The sequence below is a fragment of the Uranotaenia lowii genome, chromosome 3 (assembly GCF_029784155.1).
Source record: "Uranotaenia lowii strain MFRU-FL chromosome 3, ASM2978415v1, whole genome shotgun sequence".
NCBI lineage: Eukaryota > Metazoa > Arthropoda > Insecta > Diptera > Culicidae > Uranotaenia > Uranotaenia lowii.
This window is the reverse complement of record NC_073693.1, coordinates 150,849,227-150,869,125: the sequence shown is the minus strand read 5'-3', so window position 1 is coordinate 150,869,125 and position 19,899 is coordinate 150,849,227. Positions and strand designations below refer to the sequence as shown.

Below are 19,899 nucleotides of genomic sequence, written 5' to 3'. Positions count from 1 at the left end.
ATTTATGCTATCACGCTCACACTCATTCCTACCGCACACATTCATACATACACATATCTATACACTTGCTGCAACGACTCACTTCAAAGCTCCCGAGGCGAGGGTGGGCTTTTAAACAGTCGACCATAAATATACAGTGCTTAAACGTTCGGGGAGTTCCCATCTAGTATTCAGGTAAGTGGTTGTGTATTTGAATGGGGAGGAAGCCAGTGGGGAAAAGCTCAGCTCATTCCGCAAACAATTTTTCCTTAATGAGCCCTAAGGCACGCACATTGGAATGCATTCCGTAAAAAACATTTAAAAAAAAAGCTTTGGATAGAGTATGATTATACCAGCTTTGTAGTACTTTTTAAATATTTAAAACGAAAAAAAAAAGCAAAATACACATTTAACCATTTCAAATTAAATTTTAATCCACTATTTCTGGAAAAGCCACCTGAAGGCTTCGTTTCAACAGATACCAAAAAGCAAATGTAGGGCAAAAAAACAAAATACCAACGAGCCCCCATGAAGGTAAACAAGCTACATTTATGGTTTTGTGACAGTGCTTCCGTAGAAAGTTGAGGAAAAATATTTAATAACAAAAAAAAGCAGCAGCTTCCATCCGCACTCAAACGAGCGAGCGAGCAAACGGCTCTGAAGCCAAATGAAAAAATTGAGATTTCATGTGATTTTATGTCCCGTTTCCGGCAGCAGCGATTCAGATTTTTGGTGTTTGAATTTAGACCGAGAGCAAATTTTGGCTCCCAAATGAAATTGGTTTTGCAGTGGAAACGTTTGCTGATTTGGGGAAGCTGCATTCAAGATATTAATATTAAAGTTTACTTCGGGGATGTGTTGCTTTGTAGTTGATGGCAGTAATATCAGCACACTAATGAGTAGAATCAACTTGAACAATCGGACGAGGTTTAGTGAAATCGGCTTACCATAAAATGTATGCAAGTGAACCAGTCTAGCCTTGACTGAGCTGAAGAGCTACTCAAATCAACAGATAGGTATTATCTGAAAATTGCAGTTCAATAAAAATAGATAGGCCATTGTTACTAGAACTGCATAGTTTAATCTGTAAATATTGTGTAATATCTAGCATCCAAAATTCCCTACTGCAACGTATCTCTAATATCGATAGAAGTTTCTACAATATCAAGGAGAAAATTTAAGCAAAACAATCAAAGCAGTTAAGTTACGTTTACATTAAAGCTAAAGTTTCAAGATCCTCCCTTTCTTTAAAAAGGGGCTTCCATACAAAATAGAATTTAAATTGAACAATTTTTATGAAAATTCTTACACCAGCACAAGTTTTTTTTTATAAGACCAAATGAACTTTTTCGCTTCTGAATTGAAAACAACATAATTCACTCCCCTTCTTCATAACAACATAATTCAAACAATTTTTAAGCAATGATCATTAAATCTGATGCCCATGCAAGTTGTGGACAAAATGATTTATTTTGATGTGTGACTCTTTCCTCTTTTATAACGGGGAGGTCCCATACAAAATCTATGTGTAAAGAGACATAACTCAAACAATCGTTGAGAGATTTCAATAGCTTTTGGTACACAACCCAAATTTGACAGTGAAGAATGGTTCATTACAATGTATAACTTCTCCCATTTTGGTAGCAGAAGAAGAGGGGGGGGGGGGGGGCGGGTGACCCATACAAATTCCTATATTTCAAAACAGAGACACTTTTTTTGTGATCTGTATGACTTGGAATTTGGTACCCGAAAGTTTTAGGACCACAGATGGTTCATATAACAGGTTGAATTTCCTCAAACTTTTGGAAGGAGGGCTCCCATTTATAAAAATTGGTTCACAAGCATGATTTAGTGTGCTTAATATGCAGAATAAATACTCTCACCTTTAAAATGGGGACCACCCACACGAAATTATTCCCACTATCGGTCTTTAACAATATCAATATAAAACACGACACAAAATGAACCAGCACATTTCAAGTAATGTTCATCAAAATAAAAAAAAGAAGTTGTGACTTAACGAGATAAATTTCAGATTATATGTCCCTCTACCTTTTGAATCGAGGGGCACCCAGTAAAATGAATATAAAATTCACAATAACTTGAACAGTTTTACAAGATTTTTATCAAATTTGTTCGCAAACATTCGAGCGATGAGATGATTTTATGGGCCCTCCTCTTCAATAGGTTCAAGGGTTATTTTATATTTATCAAATTCGAAAGCAAAACAAGTTTTGACATAACCAGATGAATCACTGTTTGAAACGCCCCTTAAATTTAGAAAACGTGGTTCCTATGCAAAATCAATTAAATCACGAAAGTTTAAAGTTAAACCACTCAAATCAAATTTCCTATACAATCAAATTTTGACATAACCAAAATGTAGGATACAGATGAGACAGAACAGTAAAATTCAGTTATTCTGAACATGCAGAATCAAGTGACGAACAAGTAAAATGAGACAATCGGAAAAACGGACTACTTCGATTGTAACTATTCTCCGAAATGCGCGGGCAAATTGCCTATAAAAAGAACGGTTCCTGAACGTAGAGGTCATTTGACGTTTTCAACTTGTCAGTGATCAGTGAGTCTTGTTTTGACCGCGCTCTCGAACGGTTGCTTTTTTCCCTCGCTCCGTAAAGTGTTTTCAGTCAGCTTTACAAGACTTTCCAAATCACGGACATCCTTTCGATACCATCCACTTGGTATATTTCCCACGCGTCGTTTAAAGAACTTTCCTAGTGAATTGTTTTCGATACACTCATCGCCCAGAGGGCACTTTCTCCATCAAGATGGGGGACCCTTCTCCGGCTTGGGGGCATTCCTCCCTCCGGCTCAATAATCTAAATGCAAGAACGGTTCCCGAATGGTTGGATCCCCGTGGCGAACATGGGGAAATTCTTTTCCTGCGTTTAAAACCTGTTAGCCCTTCCAAGCTGCCAAAGAACCCATTCATAATCTCCACCTCCGTCGAGCAGCTAGTGGGTAAAATCGAAGGAGGTAATCCAATCGATGGCAGTTCCAACTATCTGCTCAAAGTACGGAATCCGACCCAAGCTGCGAAACTGGTGAAGCTCAATCGCCTCACCGATGGAACTCCAATCATCATCGAACAACACCCAACCCTAAACTCGTTTCACTGCGTCGTCTCTTGCAATAGCGTAGACGGCCTCAGCGACGACGAACTTCAAAAATCCCTGGCTGATCAAGGAGTCTCTAAGGTTTTCCGTTTCCTAAGGACTGGAGACAAAACCACCCCCACCAACTCCATGGTACTTACACTCCAAGGTTCTGTCCCTCCTCCGTATATCTATTTCGGATTCCTCCGAGTGGCCACCAGACCGTATTACCCACGGCCGCTCATGTGCTACCGATGCGGAAAGTTTGGCCACTCCAAGAACCGATGTCCCAACACGCCAATTTGCATCGACTGCGGAGAACCAAGCCCACACGATGAATGCCCAAACCCCCCACACTGCGCCAACTACGGAGGCAACCATTCAGCAATGAATCGTTCCTGCCCCCTTTTCAAACAAGAACAATCCATTGTCCGGCTGAAGGTTGACTTTGGCCTCAATCATTCCGAAGCAACAAAGATGTTCCGCCAACAAACGAACAATCAACCGGAAAATGCACCGCCCGCCCAAATTGCCACAACGATAAGGATCTCCGAATCGCCGAACTTGAGCTTCTAGTCTCCCAACTGAAAGAACAGCTGAAGCAACAAGCCCAGGAAAGCGACAACGAATCCACCCTGGTAGGTAACTCTACCACTTCCCAAGACTCCGAGGTCTCCGAATCCGAAGACTCCCAATCCGACACCGAACGTCACATGATGACCCGCAACCTCCAGCGCCAAACCTCAACTCCGAAACGTGGCCGACAAAACAGCTCCATGGACAGTCCCCCCGAACAAATGACGAAGGTGAGCCGCCAAAAGAACCAACCTCCCGAGACCCGACTCCCACAAACGGCAGGTAAACCCCCACCCACCCCGTCATCCAAACGGTAAGTCCTTCCGTTATTTTTAAAGTTACCCCTCTTACCCATACACCACATTTCCTACTTCATATATGTTGAAAACGCAGGTTTCAGTGGTGGAATAGAGTTATCTTTATTCATGTTTCGTCTATGAGGTTATGGTGGTTTCCGCCCGAAGAGAGATTCGGTTTCACGGGATTAACTTAGGCGTGTTCACTATATAATGGTCACTTTATTACTAACTTAACTATTTACAACTGATCGGTTTATTTATAGCTATGGATTGTGTGTGTGTGAGTGAGCGAACGCGAGAACGCTATTGGTTGTCTGCCGGTGCTATCGTTTGTTGTTGCTATTGTTGGTTTGCCGGCTATTGTCTGCTGGCGTCAATTGCGTGGCTGTTGTTGTTGTTATTACTGCATGCGTGTGTTTGGTTCGAGAAGGTTCTCGACTGGACTGACTGATGGAATGTTCGGGAACTAGTTTGTAGTGTTAGTGTTGAGCTGATGATGATGAATGACGGTGAATGATGATGGTGACGAAATGATGATGTGAGGGTAAGATGGTTTACGTCGCCACAAGGTCATTAGATTACAACTATATTAATTAGCGATAGCTAATTGTCACTTCCACATCTTATATTCCCTAACCGGGAAAGTACTCATTTCTCAATGAGTACTTTGATATTCTTACCCAGAATATCTGGCAACACTGTTGTGTTACCACGAACCCAATTTGTGTTGTCGCGCTTAACCGTGTGATGATGTAAACATTTATACCGCGTTTATCATCATCACCAGTCATCAGCAATCATTGATCTATTGTTCTCGATTGCGAATTGACTCAAAGCATGCGGAACCAAAACAAACTGGCGCATAGAGACAAGTGATTTATGGCTGAGATTGTAGTACTCAATTCAAGTTTTAAGATGTGGTATTTTGTTTATGGATCCATTTGCCCTATTTTAACCTTGTTCTCAAAATTAAGGTAAAATAAAACTTAAAATTGTGATAACTTCGGAAAGAAAGGGCGTAGTGACTTGAGATATAATTCAAATGTACGTAATAGTGTCTCGATAAATGATGTGAACATCGTATTCACGTAAGCTCAAAACTAACAATAGTTAAGTATAAAAAACAAATTTCAAGTGTGTTTTAAACTAAAAGCTTTATAACTCTGCACTGAATAGAGATATAGCTCTCATTATTTCAGCAGAGCTTCATGTTTTGATGATATCTACAACTTTGTAAAACAAATTTTGTCTCTATCTCCTCAAATATAGGAGTTAGTGTTTTTATTTTTATCGTAGTAAACTGTGTCTTATTTTTAATATTTTCACGATATAGGGAACAGTCTAACAAGTACATGTTGTGAAGACACCTAGCAGCTAAACTGAAAGACAAAAGCACTAGGAGAAAAGTTCCACTTTAGGCCTTTTGTAGCATTTTCTACACTAAGAAAGGAAGAACGTAAGTCGTAAATATTATGAATTTTTTGAAAAAGATACAACGGCTCACCGACAGGACTTGAACTCCCGATTTCCGCTTCAGTAAAAAGGCGCGTTAGCCAATCACACCATGAAGAACGTGACAAAATAGGCTTCCAGCATGCATACCTGTCGAGCTTCATTGGTCGATCGGTGGATCTTCTATCGAATGTACTGATTTTGGCAAAATGAAACTTGATGACTTTTTTTTTGTTCGATCCGTAGATCCGTAGAAGTGCTCAAAATCCGTAGATCTACGGAGAAATCCGTAGATTTAAATTTAAATTTCTTCTAGCGCTTCTAATACTCAACTTATTGTATATCCCCATAAGCCAAGAGCTGAATTTTTCAAACCTAATGAAAATAATTTCTTAACTTTTAATGAGGTTTCATTAGAATGGTCTGATCACATGAAATACTTGGGACTCACACTCAGGGGCGGTCCTAGAGTTGGCTCTTGGGGGAGGGGTGGGGGGGTGGTGTGATTTTCCAAGTTTTTGAAAATCAGTCAATATCGTAAATACCTGGCGAAAAAACGTTTATTTTGAGAAACAAAATGGAGGAGGAGGAAGAGGAGGCGGAGGAGGAGGAGGAGGAGGAGGAGGAGGAGGAGGAGGAGGAGGAGGAGGAGGAGGAGGAGGGGGGGGGGGAAGTTTACAGTTGCAAATAAGACTTGTATTTTGTAGATTTGTAATTTAAAAAAATAGTGTAAACTTTTAACAAATTTTCTCAATACACTTATTTATATATCCTTCTATAAAACAATTTGCGAGTATAAGATGGTCACTGTGAAAAAGTGTTGATAAAAAGATTATTTTCTTAATTTTTCAATTGATAGTTTTTAAAATTAAAACTTTAAGAATTCTTTCAAGAATTTTACGATATGAATTTCATTTCACAAATGAAAATTAAACACACATTTTCGTAGAAGAAAATATAAAAAAATCTTCAAGTTATCCACAATATTTTTTCTGGGCATCTTCATATCAGCGTAAGACCCTCACCAAAATTTTACAACAATTCCAAAACAATTATTTAAGAAAAGTGTTCTTTAATAATTGCTGTGAATTAAAAACTGAATATACAATTATTTTTCCGAAGTATTTTGCTGAATCGTTGTTCGAAAGTATCGAATTATTATTAATTCTTGTTCCAATTCTTCAATTTTAAATTTAAATTTAATTCAAAATAAAATCATCAAAATCATATTTTTAGGTATGAAGTTTTTGACACTTCATTTTTATTTGTTTTTTTCTTGAATTCCGAGCTCTCATACTAGAATTTTTTATTTTATTGTATCTGAATCCAAAGAAATAGTAACTAATTTACAACGAATAATTTAAAAAAGTGAAAAGTAGTTTTTTTTCATGCTCTCAATATTTACAAACTTTTTGTATAATGTTTGAATAGAATAAAAGAATATTGAATATAGAAATAATTTCTGAAAGTGAATACTATTTCAATATTTCAGTGGAAAGTCATAATCAATTGCAATTGAAAAAACCAAACTTTCAGATTCAGAGTAGATTTTTTAACCTAAATTATTAAGCTGGATTTCTACTCAAAATTTGAAATATTATTGTGTAGATGAGCTAAAAACAGTACATATCGGAGATGGTGTGAATCCTGAAATCCAGCCGTGTTGGTCAAAAATTAGAAAAATGTCTTCCGGATGTTCAACTTGAGCGATTGCCTTGTTTCCGAGAAAATGGTCGGGGATGACGAAATACTTTTATCTCACCTGGAAACTTCACCTAATCAAAGCAGTTGAAAAACACTACTTTTTGAGCTTTTTGAGAATTTGAAGCATAACTAATATCAAGTTTCAACCAATAATCTAAGTTTCAAATTTTTAATGTAATTTTTTATTAACATAAAATCCTCATAATTGAAATTTGTTTTTATAATTTTAATAATAATTCGGTCTCAGAACAACTTTATCGTAACCATTTCTTACTTAATTAATTTAATTTTTTAAGTTTTAAATTAATGAATGGATTTTTTTATAAAAACTATTGATCATTATTAAAATTGTTTAATTGTGATAACGGCTCAAAATGTATGACGCCCTTCGAGCCAAAGGAGTATAAGTGCATAAAAGCTAATAAAAGACAAAAATATCATAGTAAACGAGCCTTCAAAAGAAAAATAAATGATTAATATAAAAAAAACTTATTTTGAGAAAACATATTTTTAATTTTATGTGTTTGGCCATTTTCCATATATTTATCTAAAATTTGTATTTTTTCCAATCGTAAAAGTGTTTAAAAAAATTCTAAAAATCTGAAAAATTACCAAATTATCGTTTTATATCAATAAAACAAAATCGATAATTTTTACTACGTCGAGGCAAATACAATTAAAGCTATTTTTTTTTTAAACGTTCTAAAATAAAATTTTATTTAAAAAAAATCAGAAATTCAAATGTATTTTTTAATATAAATTGTCTAGTCAGTTTCAGTATCTTTAATTCAGAAAAAATATGGGCTTTGGAGATGCATTCTGTAAAAATCGGAGCTTGCAATTAAAAAATAAACCTTGAAATGGAAATGTAGTTTTAGATGTAGGCAACAAAAATCGAATCAGTTTAGGTGGACATCTGGGGAAGGGAGGTAGAGATCGCCAAATATCCACACTTGTGCACGGAGAGGGAGAAGGGGGTAAAATATCATTTTTTTTTGTCCACGTGGTATCTGAACGGTCCCAAAGGTAATTTAACACTTAAAGGTTTTTTTTACTTCTAAAAAGGATCGAGATATGTTGATCCATCAAACATGGAGAAAAAACGCTCTGCAATAACTTGTAAGATATCAAAGTTTTGGTCGAAACAAGTTTGCAGGTATTTATTGAACATACCGTCTTTTTGGTGAACATTATCAAAACATGATCAAACTATAGTTAAAGTTTTAACAAAGTTAGTCTGAAAAACATTTTCACTAAATATCCAAAAAACTTCAAAAATTCATCAGTATTGAAGATAACTTATCAGATTAGCGAACGTAGTTTTATGACAGAGATACGCACGAAATTAAATTGCATGTTTCGCATGATCCCAAACTTTTCGCCGATACTGAGGAGTTAGCTCAAACTTTTGATCGTTAACATAAATAGCTATTTTATCATTTTTATCTATTAAAGGCACTATGCAAATTTTTGCAAAAAATTGAAAAATGATTCAAATGCAACTAAAATTTTTAAATTCGGTCCACCCAACCCTCAACTGATCAAGTTTAAATATAAAGTGCGATTTTTCGGAAATTTTCACTAGTCATATTAAGTTAACATATATATTTTGTCAATAACATACGAAGAAGGTTTTGCTCATCGACTTTAGAATGAGATCAAAAGAAATGCAATATGTAATCAGATGACTGAGATATGGCCAAATAAATTAGCTTTTGTTTGAGGGGGTGATCCCAAACTTATGGCCGGCAGTGTATATGGTCAGCAAATTCGAAATCAACGCTGTAAGTACCTCAACAAAAGGTATTTGGTGAGATTTGGTCCAGCGAATTGCAAGTTACAGCTGTTTTAGTTCGGTGGACTCATTTTTTTTTCAATTTTAAGCTATTAAGTGATTAATAAATTCTGTTATTGAACAAACCCCCCACGGAGTGGAAAAATTTGAGAATTCGAAAGTACACCTACTAGGAAAAGTTCTAAGTTTTTATATAAAATCCTGCGTTTGCGAGTATTTTGTAACGGTTTTTTGCCGCTTGCGGGGGGGGGGGGGGGGCAGGCGCGGTCCTATGGGGGGGGGGGGGGTGATCGGGGTGATCACCCCCCCCAAGCGGCAAAAAACCGTTACAAAATACTCGCAAACGCTAGAATTTCTATGAAACGTTTGAACATTTCCTAGTGAATGTTCTATGGAATTTTCAAAATTTTCCACTCCGTGGGGGTGATTGTTAAATAAAAGAATTTATTAATTTCTTAACTTCTTAAAATTGGATAAAAAAAATCGGTCCGCCAAACTAATACCGCTGTAACTTGCAATCCCCTACACCAATTTTCACCAAATTACTTTTGTTATGGCACCTACAGTGTTGAATTTGAAATTGCTGACCATATATGCATCTTTAATAGATTTTAATACAATCATATCTATTCATTTTTTTTTGTAGAGAAATGAATCCAACATAGATGAAATTTCAGGGACTAGATATGGGAAAATTGATGTTGAAAAACATGCGAAAAAAATTCGCCTTGTCTCCCGGTGAGACTTGAACCCACATCTTGCGCCTCTCCGGGGCCCATGTATTAACATTCTACTACAGGAGACCAACCTGGCGTATGAATATTATACTGGTTGAGTGTCGATGTCTATCGGAATGAAGGGAATAGTTCTCCCATGTGATCATAATCATTTTTCTTGGTCTATATCTATTCCCATCTTTTCATCTTACGGTAGTTGGACTCAAATTTGGATATTTTAGGCACGGCAAGATTTGCATTGCCTTCTCATATACTGCACGGGTTGTCAGTTATGATGAGAAATGATGCGTTTGCCGTATTTGGATATCCAACCAAATTCGGTGTTTGGCACCGCCTTATTTTCTATTTTTAAACTGTGACCCAAAGATGGGTCTTGACTCAAACATTCAGTCAGCGAAACTTTTTTTGTAGAGAAATGAATCCAACTTAGATGAAATTTCAGGGACTAGATATGGGAAAATTGATGTTGAAAAACATGCGAAAAAAATTCGCCTTGTCTCCCGGTGAGACTTGAACCCACATCTTGCGCCTCTCCGGGGCCCATGTATTAACATTCTACTACAGGAGACCAACCTGGCGTATGAATATTATACTGGTTGAGTGTCGATGTCTATCGGAATGAAGGGAATAGTTCTCCCATGTGATCATAATCATTTTTCTTGGTCTATATCTATTCCCATCTTTTCATCTTACGGTAGTTGGACTCAAATTTGGATATTTTAGGCACGGCAAGATTTGCATTGCCTTCTCATATACTGCACGGGTTGTCAGTTATGATGAGAAATGATGCGTTTGCCGTATTTGGATATCCAACCAAATTCGGTGTTTGGCACCGCCTTATTTTCTATTTTTAAACTGTGACCCAAAGATGGGTAGTTTCGCTGACTGAATGTTTGAGTCAAGACCCATCTTTGGGTCACAGTTTAAAAATAGAAAATAAGGCGGTGCCAAACACCGAATTTGGTTGGATATCCAAATACGGCAAACGCATCATTTCTCATCATAACTGACAACCCGTGCAGTATATGAGAAGGCAATGCAAATCTTGCCGTGCCTAAAATATCCAAATTTGAGTCCAACTACCGTAAGATGAAAAGATGGGAATAGATATAGACCAAGAAAAATGATTATGATCACATGGGAGAACTATTCCCTTCATTCCGATAGACATCGACACTCAACCAGTATAATATTCATACGCCAGGTTGGTCTCCTGTAGTAGAATGTTAATACATGGGCCCCGGAGAGGCGCAAGATGTGGGTTCAAGTCTCACCGGGAGACAAGGCGAATTTTTTTTCGCATGTTTTTCAACATCAATTTTCCCATATCTAGTCCCTGAAATTTCATCTAAGTTGGATTCATTTCTCTACAAAAAAAGTTTCGCTGACTGAATGTTTGAGTCAAGACCCATCTTTGGGTCACAGTTTAAAAAAAAAAAAAAAAAAAAAAAAAAAAAAAAAAAAACATATCTATTCAATTTTCTAAAAATACCAAAAATACTACTTCTTAAACTAGAGGTGATGAACAAAACCTGATAAAAAATGAGTTCAGGAATATTCCTCCAAAACCAGGTTTTAAAACAAATGCTCCAAAAACTTGCCTATGTATTAATTTTTCCCAGATGAGATAAAACCAGTGATAATAATATCCCGTCATAACTCGACTATTTTCTCGAGAACAAGGAGTTTTCATTGAAAAATAGTATAAGCTATAAGAAATCAACCCTTTGATTTTTTTTTTTTCATTTTAAATTATACATGATGTTTGAAAATATTAAATGGATGAAGCAAAAATACTATTTGTCACTTTTTCACTAAATCATTGGTTTCAAATGTATAACTGTTTCTTTCGATTCAGTTACAATAAATTTAAAAATCTATGAGAGCTGCATTAAGAGAAAACAAATAAAAATAAAGTTCCGAAAGTTGCATACCTAAGAATTTGATTTTAATGGTTTTGTTTTAGAATTAAATTATATTTAGAAATTGAAGAATCTAAACAAGAGTTTATATTAATTAGTTTTTTCGAATCACGATTCAGCAATATACTTCTGAAGAATAATAAAACATTCAGTTTTAAATTCATAGCAATTGTTTACACATTCTCAAATAAATGTTTGGATTTCAAAAGGTATTGATGGAAAACGAGAATCACTAAAATTTTGGTGAGAGTTTTACGGTGATATTAAAATATTGTAGATAACTTGAGATTTTTTCACATGTGTGTATTTTTTCATTTGTAAAATTACATTTATCTCGGAAGGTTTTTTAAAGAGTTCTTAAATTGATAATTTTTAAACTGCTCAATATACAAATGACGAAAATTGTCTTTTTGTCAACAATCGATCGCAGTGAATATTAAAGATTCGCAGATTGTTTTATAAAAGGATGTATATGCTACTTAAAAGGATATCAAAATAAGTATGTAAGAAAGTTTGTTTAACTTCTCTAGTTTCTAACTTTTTTTTAAATATAAACCTCTAATTAATTTAAATGAAATTTATAAGGGAAGAGAAGAAGCAGTGTGCATCATGGTCGTGAAATATTGTTTTTTTAAAGAAGTATATCTAATCAAATTCATCCGTTACTTTGATGATTTATCACATAAATCTAAAAAATTGTTTGAATCAATACAAATTTTATGCTGATGTGAAATATTTTTTCAAGAACCCAATTTCAGCCTCTATTTTTTATCAAAATGTTCAACTCCACATTCAAAAGGTTTTTTTATAAATTCACCTAGCCACAGAATTAAAACTTTTTTAAATGAAAAGAATTGAAGAGCTAATTTTGATTTATGTTGGTGTCTTAAATTATTTTCAAATAGGTTAAACATTATTCAAGAAAATTCTGCACTTTTCTGACAAAACTTTTAAACATTACAATAAAAATTCGAAATAAGGGTTCATATCACATTTCTTTCCTCAGGAACGCAAGTAATGTTGACTTCTGTGGAATTTTTTTAATTTAAGTTTTCTGTTTATTTACTGTTCCCAATCTTGTAAAATAATTGACTTTTAACGAATGTTTAAAGAAGTAATGACTAAATAGGATTTAAGATATTTCTCAAAGTAGAAACCAAATCGTTTTTCAGACTTCAGTAAATTTTCAATAAAATTAAATCTTTGTTTTCTACAACTTTCTTTAGTCAATAATGTCAGAAATTCTTGTGTTTGAATTATTAAACACTGTAGATTTTTTTAAGATCATTCATCATCATGAAAGTAATATTTCTTAATTGAATAAAATATAATAAACAAGTTCAGAATCAGTTTTTTTTATGTTAACTTGTAAGTTCATCAATTATCAATGATTGATTTCACTCAAAACTGATTCTTTTCAAAACTCTATGTAAACTCCATATCACCAAAACGAGAGGTAATAAGCAAAATCTAGTTGAAGTACGAGTTCTACTAAATCAATCATTAAAACATAGACTAGAAAATGCAATCTCTTGCATTATTTTGGAAAAACATTTTTATTAGAAAAATCATTTTCAAATGTTATTAACTAATCTTTTTAATCTTCATATTATATTCAAATTTATGAAGAGTTAATCACCGTGATTTTGTTTGTTAATTTTATTTATCGACCTTATCGATGAAAATTAAAAGAACATAACTAAGAACATTTCAACATTATGAAAATTCTTGTCAAATAGAAAGTTAGAAATGTATGGATAATGAAAATGAGAAAGTAGAATTTTATAAGAAGCATTTTAATCACATGTCATCAATTCATTCCTCATGGATGAAAAAATAAACAAATGAATAAATGAATAAATAAAAGGGATCAGTTTCATGTTTGATCATTCAAGAACTCTTCCATTTCCCGAATTGTACTTTGTCAGTGATGATGAATTGTTGTTGTATTTTAAATACATAAAGTTATAAACTGGATAACTTGATAGAATTAATTATTTTCATTTTTTAATTAATCATCTACTAATTTCGAATAAATTCTCTGAAGTTCAAAATGGATATAATTTCCTCGTCGATAATTCACATTTCAAATTGTGATTGAATAGTATTTCAAATGGATGACATTACAGAGGAATTTTTCAACCGAAACTAAAATTGAAATTGAAGAAAAGAAATGTAAATTAATATGGTTGAAAATTTACATTATTATCAATTAAATATTCTGACCTGATCTGATTTTTTGTAAAATTCGAGTTCAATTTCTTATCAAATCTGGTGTTATATTTGATCTATTCTTCTTATGTGCACTGATTGTTAAGCCCGAAGCTTCAAATTCTGGCTTTCTTCCAATTTTTAATTCGCATTCCGTTTTTGATGTTTTGAAAATACTTGCTTGAACTTTTTTTTTGTACAGAATAAGTATCAACATTTCGAATGAATTATTAATGACTAACAGGAAATAAAATTGATTTGAAATTTTGATTCTGATTTATTTTGATTCGTATCAGTATTTTTTTTCGAGTTTGTGTGATGATTATGGGTTTCAATATAGTTTTCGAAATCAATTTACTTATTATTGTCCTTTTTTTATTGGTATTTTATAATTTTTAACAAAATTTGAAATTCGAAATCCCTCACCCATGAACGTGTCCATGGCACGGGTCTGGTGTATAGCAAATATTAAAGTCTCATTTGAAACTGCACAATAACCCCCCTCCCCCCCATCCCCCCACTCGCACTCACCAAATGAACGTTTTTTTCGCAATATATTTACGTTATTGACTGATTTTTGAAAATTTGGAAAATCACCCCCCCCAAGAGCCAGCTCTAGGACCGCCCCTGGGGGGGGGGGGGTGATCACCCCGATCACCCCCCCCATAGGACCGTGCCTGCTCACACTTGATCGGAATCTTACTTTCAAAAATCACAAATCAAATGTAGTAAATACACTAAATCTCTTTATTCTCTCATCGACAGGAAATCCCGCCCATGTCTGAGGAATGAGACGCTGATATACAAACAGGTGTTCCGACCAGCGTTAATGTATGAAGTTTCGATTTGGTCTAGCTGCTGCGCGACGAGGAAAAAGCTATCCAAAGGATTCAGAAAAAAATTTTGAAAATGATTTTGCGGCTTCCACCTAGGCACAGCACCGAAAATCTTCATCGGATTGCGGGCATTGAATCGATCGAAGAGATGGCCAAGAAAATCATCTCTAACTTCAGAGGAAAATCGATGCAGTCTTTTATCGCAGAGATTCGTTCTCTTCATAATTAGTTTATTTTATAGTAGTTTAAAAGTTTTATTTTATCATAGTTTTTAGTTTTAAGTTCAAAATATTTTTGTATTACAGGATGTTCTCCTGCATTAAATACTTGATTGCGCTCAGCAAATTTAAGTCTTATGAATAAATTTTTATTATCTACTTGATTATAGGGCTCTGAACAGTTCATTATTGAGCTGAACACCTAATTTAATGAAATAATGTAATATAAACGTAATGATGAATTGATACAAATAAAGACATATTGAAAAAATTATTTTCTTCAAACAATTGAAAAAACATGTAAGTACATATTCTATGTTAGGTAAATATTTAGTTTTGTTTAATCAGTAAATAAATTTTAGAACCTGAATTAAATTCAAAACGTATGATGACTTTCTCATTTGGTTTTAACGACTGTTTGCACCGCGCTTAATTGCCGTGCATTTAAAAGTCGCAAATCAACAGCTCGGCATAGTGGTTGAAGCGATCTTTTGCATTTAAAATTCTTTTTTTCTACACAACATACTAGTATTTGTTGTCTTCACAACGTATTCAAAAAAATTCGAAAAAAATATCCATGTATTTGTTATTTTTACTTTGTAAAAGTTATGAAAATTTACATTCAATCCTTTTAAATATAGATATTCAAATTATATATTGTTTAAAAAAAAAAATCTCTTTTTTTGTTGGTGTTTTGTTATTTGAATTATCAAAGCTATTGGCGATTTTAAGATTTTTTTAATCGAGAACGGATAAAACTCAGTTGTGAGCGATTTCCTTAAAAAATAAAACTCGAGACTATTCCCTTTTGATGTAAACTCTCGTCAAAACTTTCGGCCATTCTCTATCAACTTTTTCCATTTCTTTCTTCTCGAACCAAAAGTTAATCACTTTTCCTCGAAACTGAGTCACGTCCCGTGCGTTCGAGAGGGAAACGAAAATCTCCTTTCTGCAAACAAAAGCCAAACGTGTCAATTCCCTCAATTATTTCGCTAGCTAGAAGGACCTACCTTGCAGATCTCGAACAGATGAACCACATTCAGATCGAGCGGTTCGGCCAGCGAAGAATTGGACGAAACCGTTGAGTTGTTGTCGAAGTAGAGCGACGGGGGTGGAGGCGAAGGAGCTCGCGGGGGTGTGGCCGACAGATCGAAATCTTCCAGACGGCGGAGCTTCTGAGCCAACATTGGAAAGGCGGCCCGATTGGGGGAGGCATCGTTCGATGGGTGGGTGTGGGGGTGCTGTTTTTGGTCCAGTAGATAAACCCAGTTGGGGTTTCTGCTGGGCACCGTCGTTGCTTGAATTGGACTAGGAACATTGCCAGCTTCAACCCCCGGAAAACTGTTGCCGATGACAGCTATGTTAGGTTTCATTTTTCGCTTTCTTTGCTTCTCTCACACTTGCTTTTGCCGAAAATTTAAATTAGATTTTAAATTTTTCATAATGTTTTTTCGGTCACTTCTTGGAGCTGCAAATTAAGTCGAAACACACCTAGATAGAGTATTTCAAATCAGACAGTTTAATTGAAAAAGAAAATCTACTAAAAGTAGAAAAGCTCCCAAGGGGTTTGAAACGCAGCTTAATCAGCACATTGAATATCCATTTGAATTTCAGTCAGAATGTGTTGGCAAGTAATTAAATTTGCATTATGAACGATTTCTCGAGTCCGGAGCCTTTAGACGTAAGGTTTATGCTCGGCACATAGATACCAGAAAATGAGATGAAATGAGAAAGGTGGAAGAAAGGAAGGAAGATCGTTTTCTAATGATTATCATAATCCGATGCTGATGCAAAAATGAGTAATTTAAATCATAATTCATACACTCCCCGCATTTCGGACTGGAATGGCGGAAGATATTTTAACGCTCGCTTAATTCACTCGCCAATGTTAATTGATAAACGAGGGTGGATTAATTGAAATGGAAGCGTATGAATGCATAAACCTGAAATTTTGGCAAATGAATTAAAATTTCAATTTGAAAGCGATCAGTTTGTGCGATATTTCGAAAGCTTCTCTTATTAAACTTAAGTGCCAATTTGTCACTTCAGACCAAAACACAGTAAATCTATTGTTTCTCTACCGATTTTTACAAGTAAAGTTTTGGGAACCCCGTAATGTGCTTCTCTGACAGTATTCAGCTACAACTATTCAATTTCAAGTTATTGAATGTCGAAGAAAATTTCACTTAGTGTTCAAGCTAGCTGATGGTAGAAGCTATATGTACCGCACATGGATATATTCTTATGAATCCTTAGATTCTCAAAATACGAAACACAAATTCTTTGCCGAATTTTAAAAGGTAGTTGTTATTCGAAATTTTTATCAGTTTGCAATTTCTCAGATTTTCCAACACCTAAATTTAACTTTGCACTGAATTTTGAGTATATAAACGTATGATTTATTCAAAAACTCTCTTGAAAATTTGTTAAAAACTCTGCACTTCGTATTTTGATAACCTGATGATGCGAAAATGTGTCAAATTACGTCAACTTTAACATATTACTTTTAACTTCAGCTTTTTAGGCACCAAGTAAAATTTTTTTTTGTGCATTTGGTAGCTGGTCTGTAGTCTTTTTTACGAAGAATGTTTTATAATTTTTTTTGACAGTGAATAACGTAAAATCAAATTATTGTAGCTGTATACTGTCTAGAATAGGGATGATGAGCACACTCATGTGCGGCCCGTGAAGCTTTTGCTCAAATTAAAATAAATTTTTCGACTTTTTTCTACGATTAATTGCTAGTTATCATAAAATACCAGTCAATACTAAACAAAATAAAAAGTTAAAGGTGACTTCATAAAACATGCACTTCATTGATTGTATTTGAATTTTTCTCATAATCATTCATATCGTTGAAATTTTTTGTGGTATGAAATTGTCCATGAATTCTCGTCGGAAAGCAAAACAAAAATAGCAAGGCTATAAGATTAGCATTCCAGAATTTTTCTAGCGCGTATCCAATCCAGGCATATCCTGTCAAGTTTTTGATTTCAAATTTTCCAATCCAAAAACCTGGCAATATCTGGAAAATCAGAGCCAAAATAAAATATTACTTGAACAAAATGTAAATCAAATCATTTTCAAAGTTAAAAAAACTCCTATGTACATTATGAAGAAAAAAAAATCTCCAAAAATTTTTTTTAACCCAAATATCTAAATTTATTATAATATAATGCTTAATTTTGCAGAATAACTTTATGCTTAATTTTGCGACTAATGTTAATCAATGCGGGCAAAAGTCGGTCAAGTTTCCATTAAATTAGGACGTCCTAGCCCGACCGGACTTGTCCTGATTTTTTCTCGGATATCCGGTAAAAAATCTGACAATCTGGAATGCTTAAAGTAACAAATAAGCATGGGCATCAGTAAAACCAGTGAGAAAGTAATTATTTTCTAAGCCTCAAGAAAAAAAAGTAGTATGATTAATGCATTATTTTGAAGATTTATTAATTTTATAAAATTTTGCAAAAACTAGCATGTTTCGCACAGAAATATACACAAAACTGAAACCATTAACAAAAGAAATATTTTTGTTTCGAAAAGTCATGCCAAACATAGATAGATTGAATCATTATAGGAATGGATAGTGACAATTCACATCAATATCATAAGATTTTCGTAAATTCGCCATAGAAATCCTATCCTAGCAGTGGTGTTTTAATTAAATTAGAAAAACCTTGGCAAAATAGAAAAAAATCAAGAATTAAGAACCAAAACTGTAAATTCTTCGTGAAATTTGTTTAAAAATCCATAAAATTATGTAAATTTCCAATTTTGCTGTACATTCCAACGGAATGATCTTATACGGAACTTTAAAAAAGACAAAACAGTTTATGTACCGTTTGTAGGTAATAACCATCAGAGCTTTGAGGACAAATTTAAATTGTAAAAAGCTTCTTAAAATATGCGCAGAAAAAATAAATTTAAGCAAATAATTGTCGATAACGATTCAGCGTCGAACGAGGATAGAAGAAAAAAAAATCAAAAAGTTTATTGCATAACAGACTTTCAAATGTAAGTCTTTTATGAGTCTTTGAAAGGCCTTCATAAATTTGCACTTTTTATAAAAAGAACGAGTGAATGCAAAAGTACAAATCAATAAGAAAAACCTTAAATAACTGTTATACTTTCTAAGATTAATTGAATACGTTCAGTATTCTCGACTTGATTAAACGGGTTTTAATTTCTCTTTCAAGATTTCAAACAACACATGAATTTGTTTTATATTTCCTTTCTCAGTGTTTTTAATGAAAAATTTTGAGTTCCAAAAAATTGATGTTTAATTTAAATATCTCTATTGTAAAATTAACTATCCCTTAACTTCTACAGATTTTCAATCAATGACCCACTTTGCAGAGAAAAGAATATCAGCGATAAGCCAGCATAAGAAAATTATTATTTAAATAAATTTAAATCTGTGTCATTTTGAGTGCGGCCCGCCGGAAAAAATGTTATTAAAATTGGCCCGTTGGTCTACAATAAGGTTGCCAGAATTTTAATTCAAACCTGGCAAAATCCGGGAATTTAATTTCAAAATTGACGAACATAAATCCGGGCGAATCCGGGAAAATTTAGTGAAATCCCAAAAATTATTCATCAGAAATCAAGAAAAAAGTATGAATTAATAAAAATTTCATATAAGCTCATCGACAAATTTTAAGTCGTATTTTAGGCTTTCAAAAAACCTTTCATTATTTTTGGATTCCCTGATGGCAACGCTGCCGTGTAGAGGCTGCTCGTGTTTTAGTCCGCGTATTTTTCAACTTTTAAAACGTTTTAATTATAGAGTTTTAAAATATTGTTCCGAAACATCATCAAGAAGCCGACAACGAATGTTATTTATACATATTTGTGTTATTTGTTAAGTGGAAGTGATATTTTGAAGATTGTGAAGTGAAATTACGGCCCCGAAGTCACTGAGGAGAAGGGGGCTTATGCTACGCCCTCCGGACGCACACAGAAATGCTGACGTGGAAAATGGGACCTTTCAAGCAAACTGAGCTAAAAGAGGCCACCAGAGTTCAAGATAAGTGATTTGTTTCTGTTTT

The 19,899-nt window shown here is 34.2% G+C and overlaps 1 protein-coding gene across 19 annotated transcripts in view; it reads right to left on the bottom strand.

Moving 5' to 3' along the window:
* Positions 1 to 19,899, bottom strand: part of LOC129755058 (transient receptor potential cation channel trpm) — a 423,280-nt gene that overhangs the window by 159,605 nt on the left and 243,776 nt on the right. For 13 of the 19 annotated variants that reach the window (XR_008739153.1, XR_008739150.1, XR_008739152.1 and 10 more), the window contains exon 1: positions 15,859 to 16,239. The exons of 4 other annotated variants lie outside the window; for them this stretch is intronic. Coding sequence is in view for 10 of the 15 variants with exons in the window: in XM_055751368.1 (XP_055607343.1) it covers positions 15,859 to 16,221 (363 nt within the window). In the remaining 5 variants the exon portion in view is untranslated. Of the gene's footprint in view, positions 1 to 15,858; positions 16,300 to 19,899 lie in introns of those variants that run through there. 2 more of the 19 variants (XM_055751366.1, XM_055751376.1) reach the window with 2 other exon arrangements.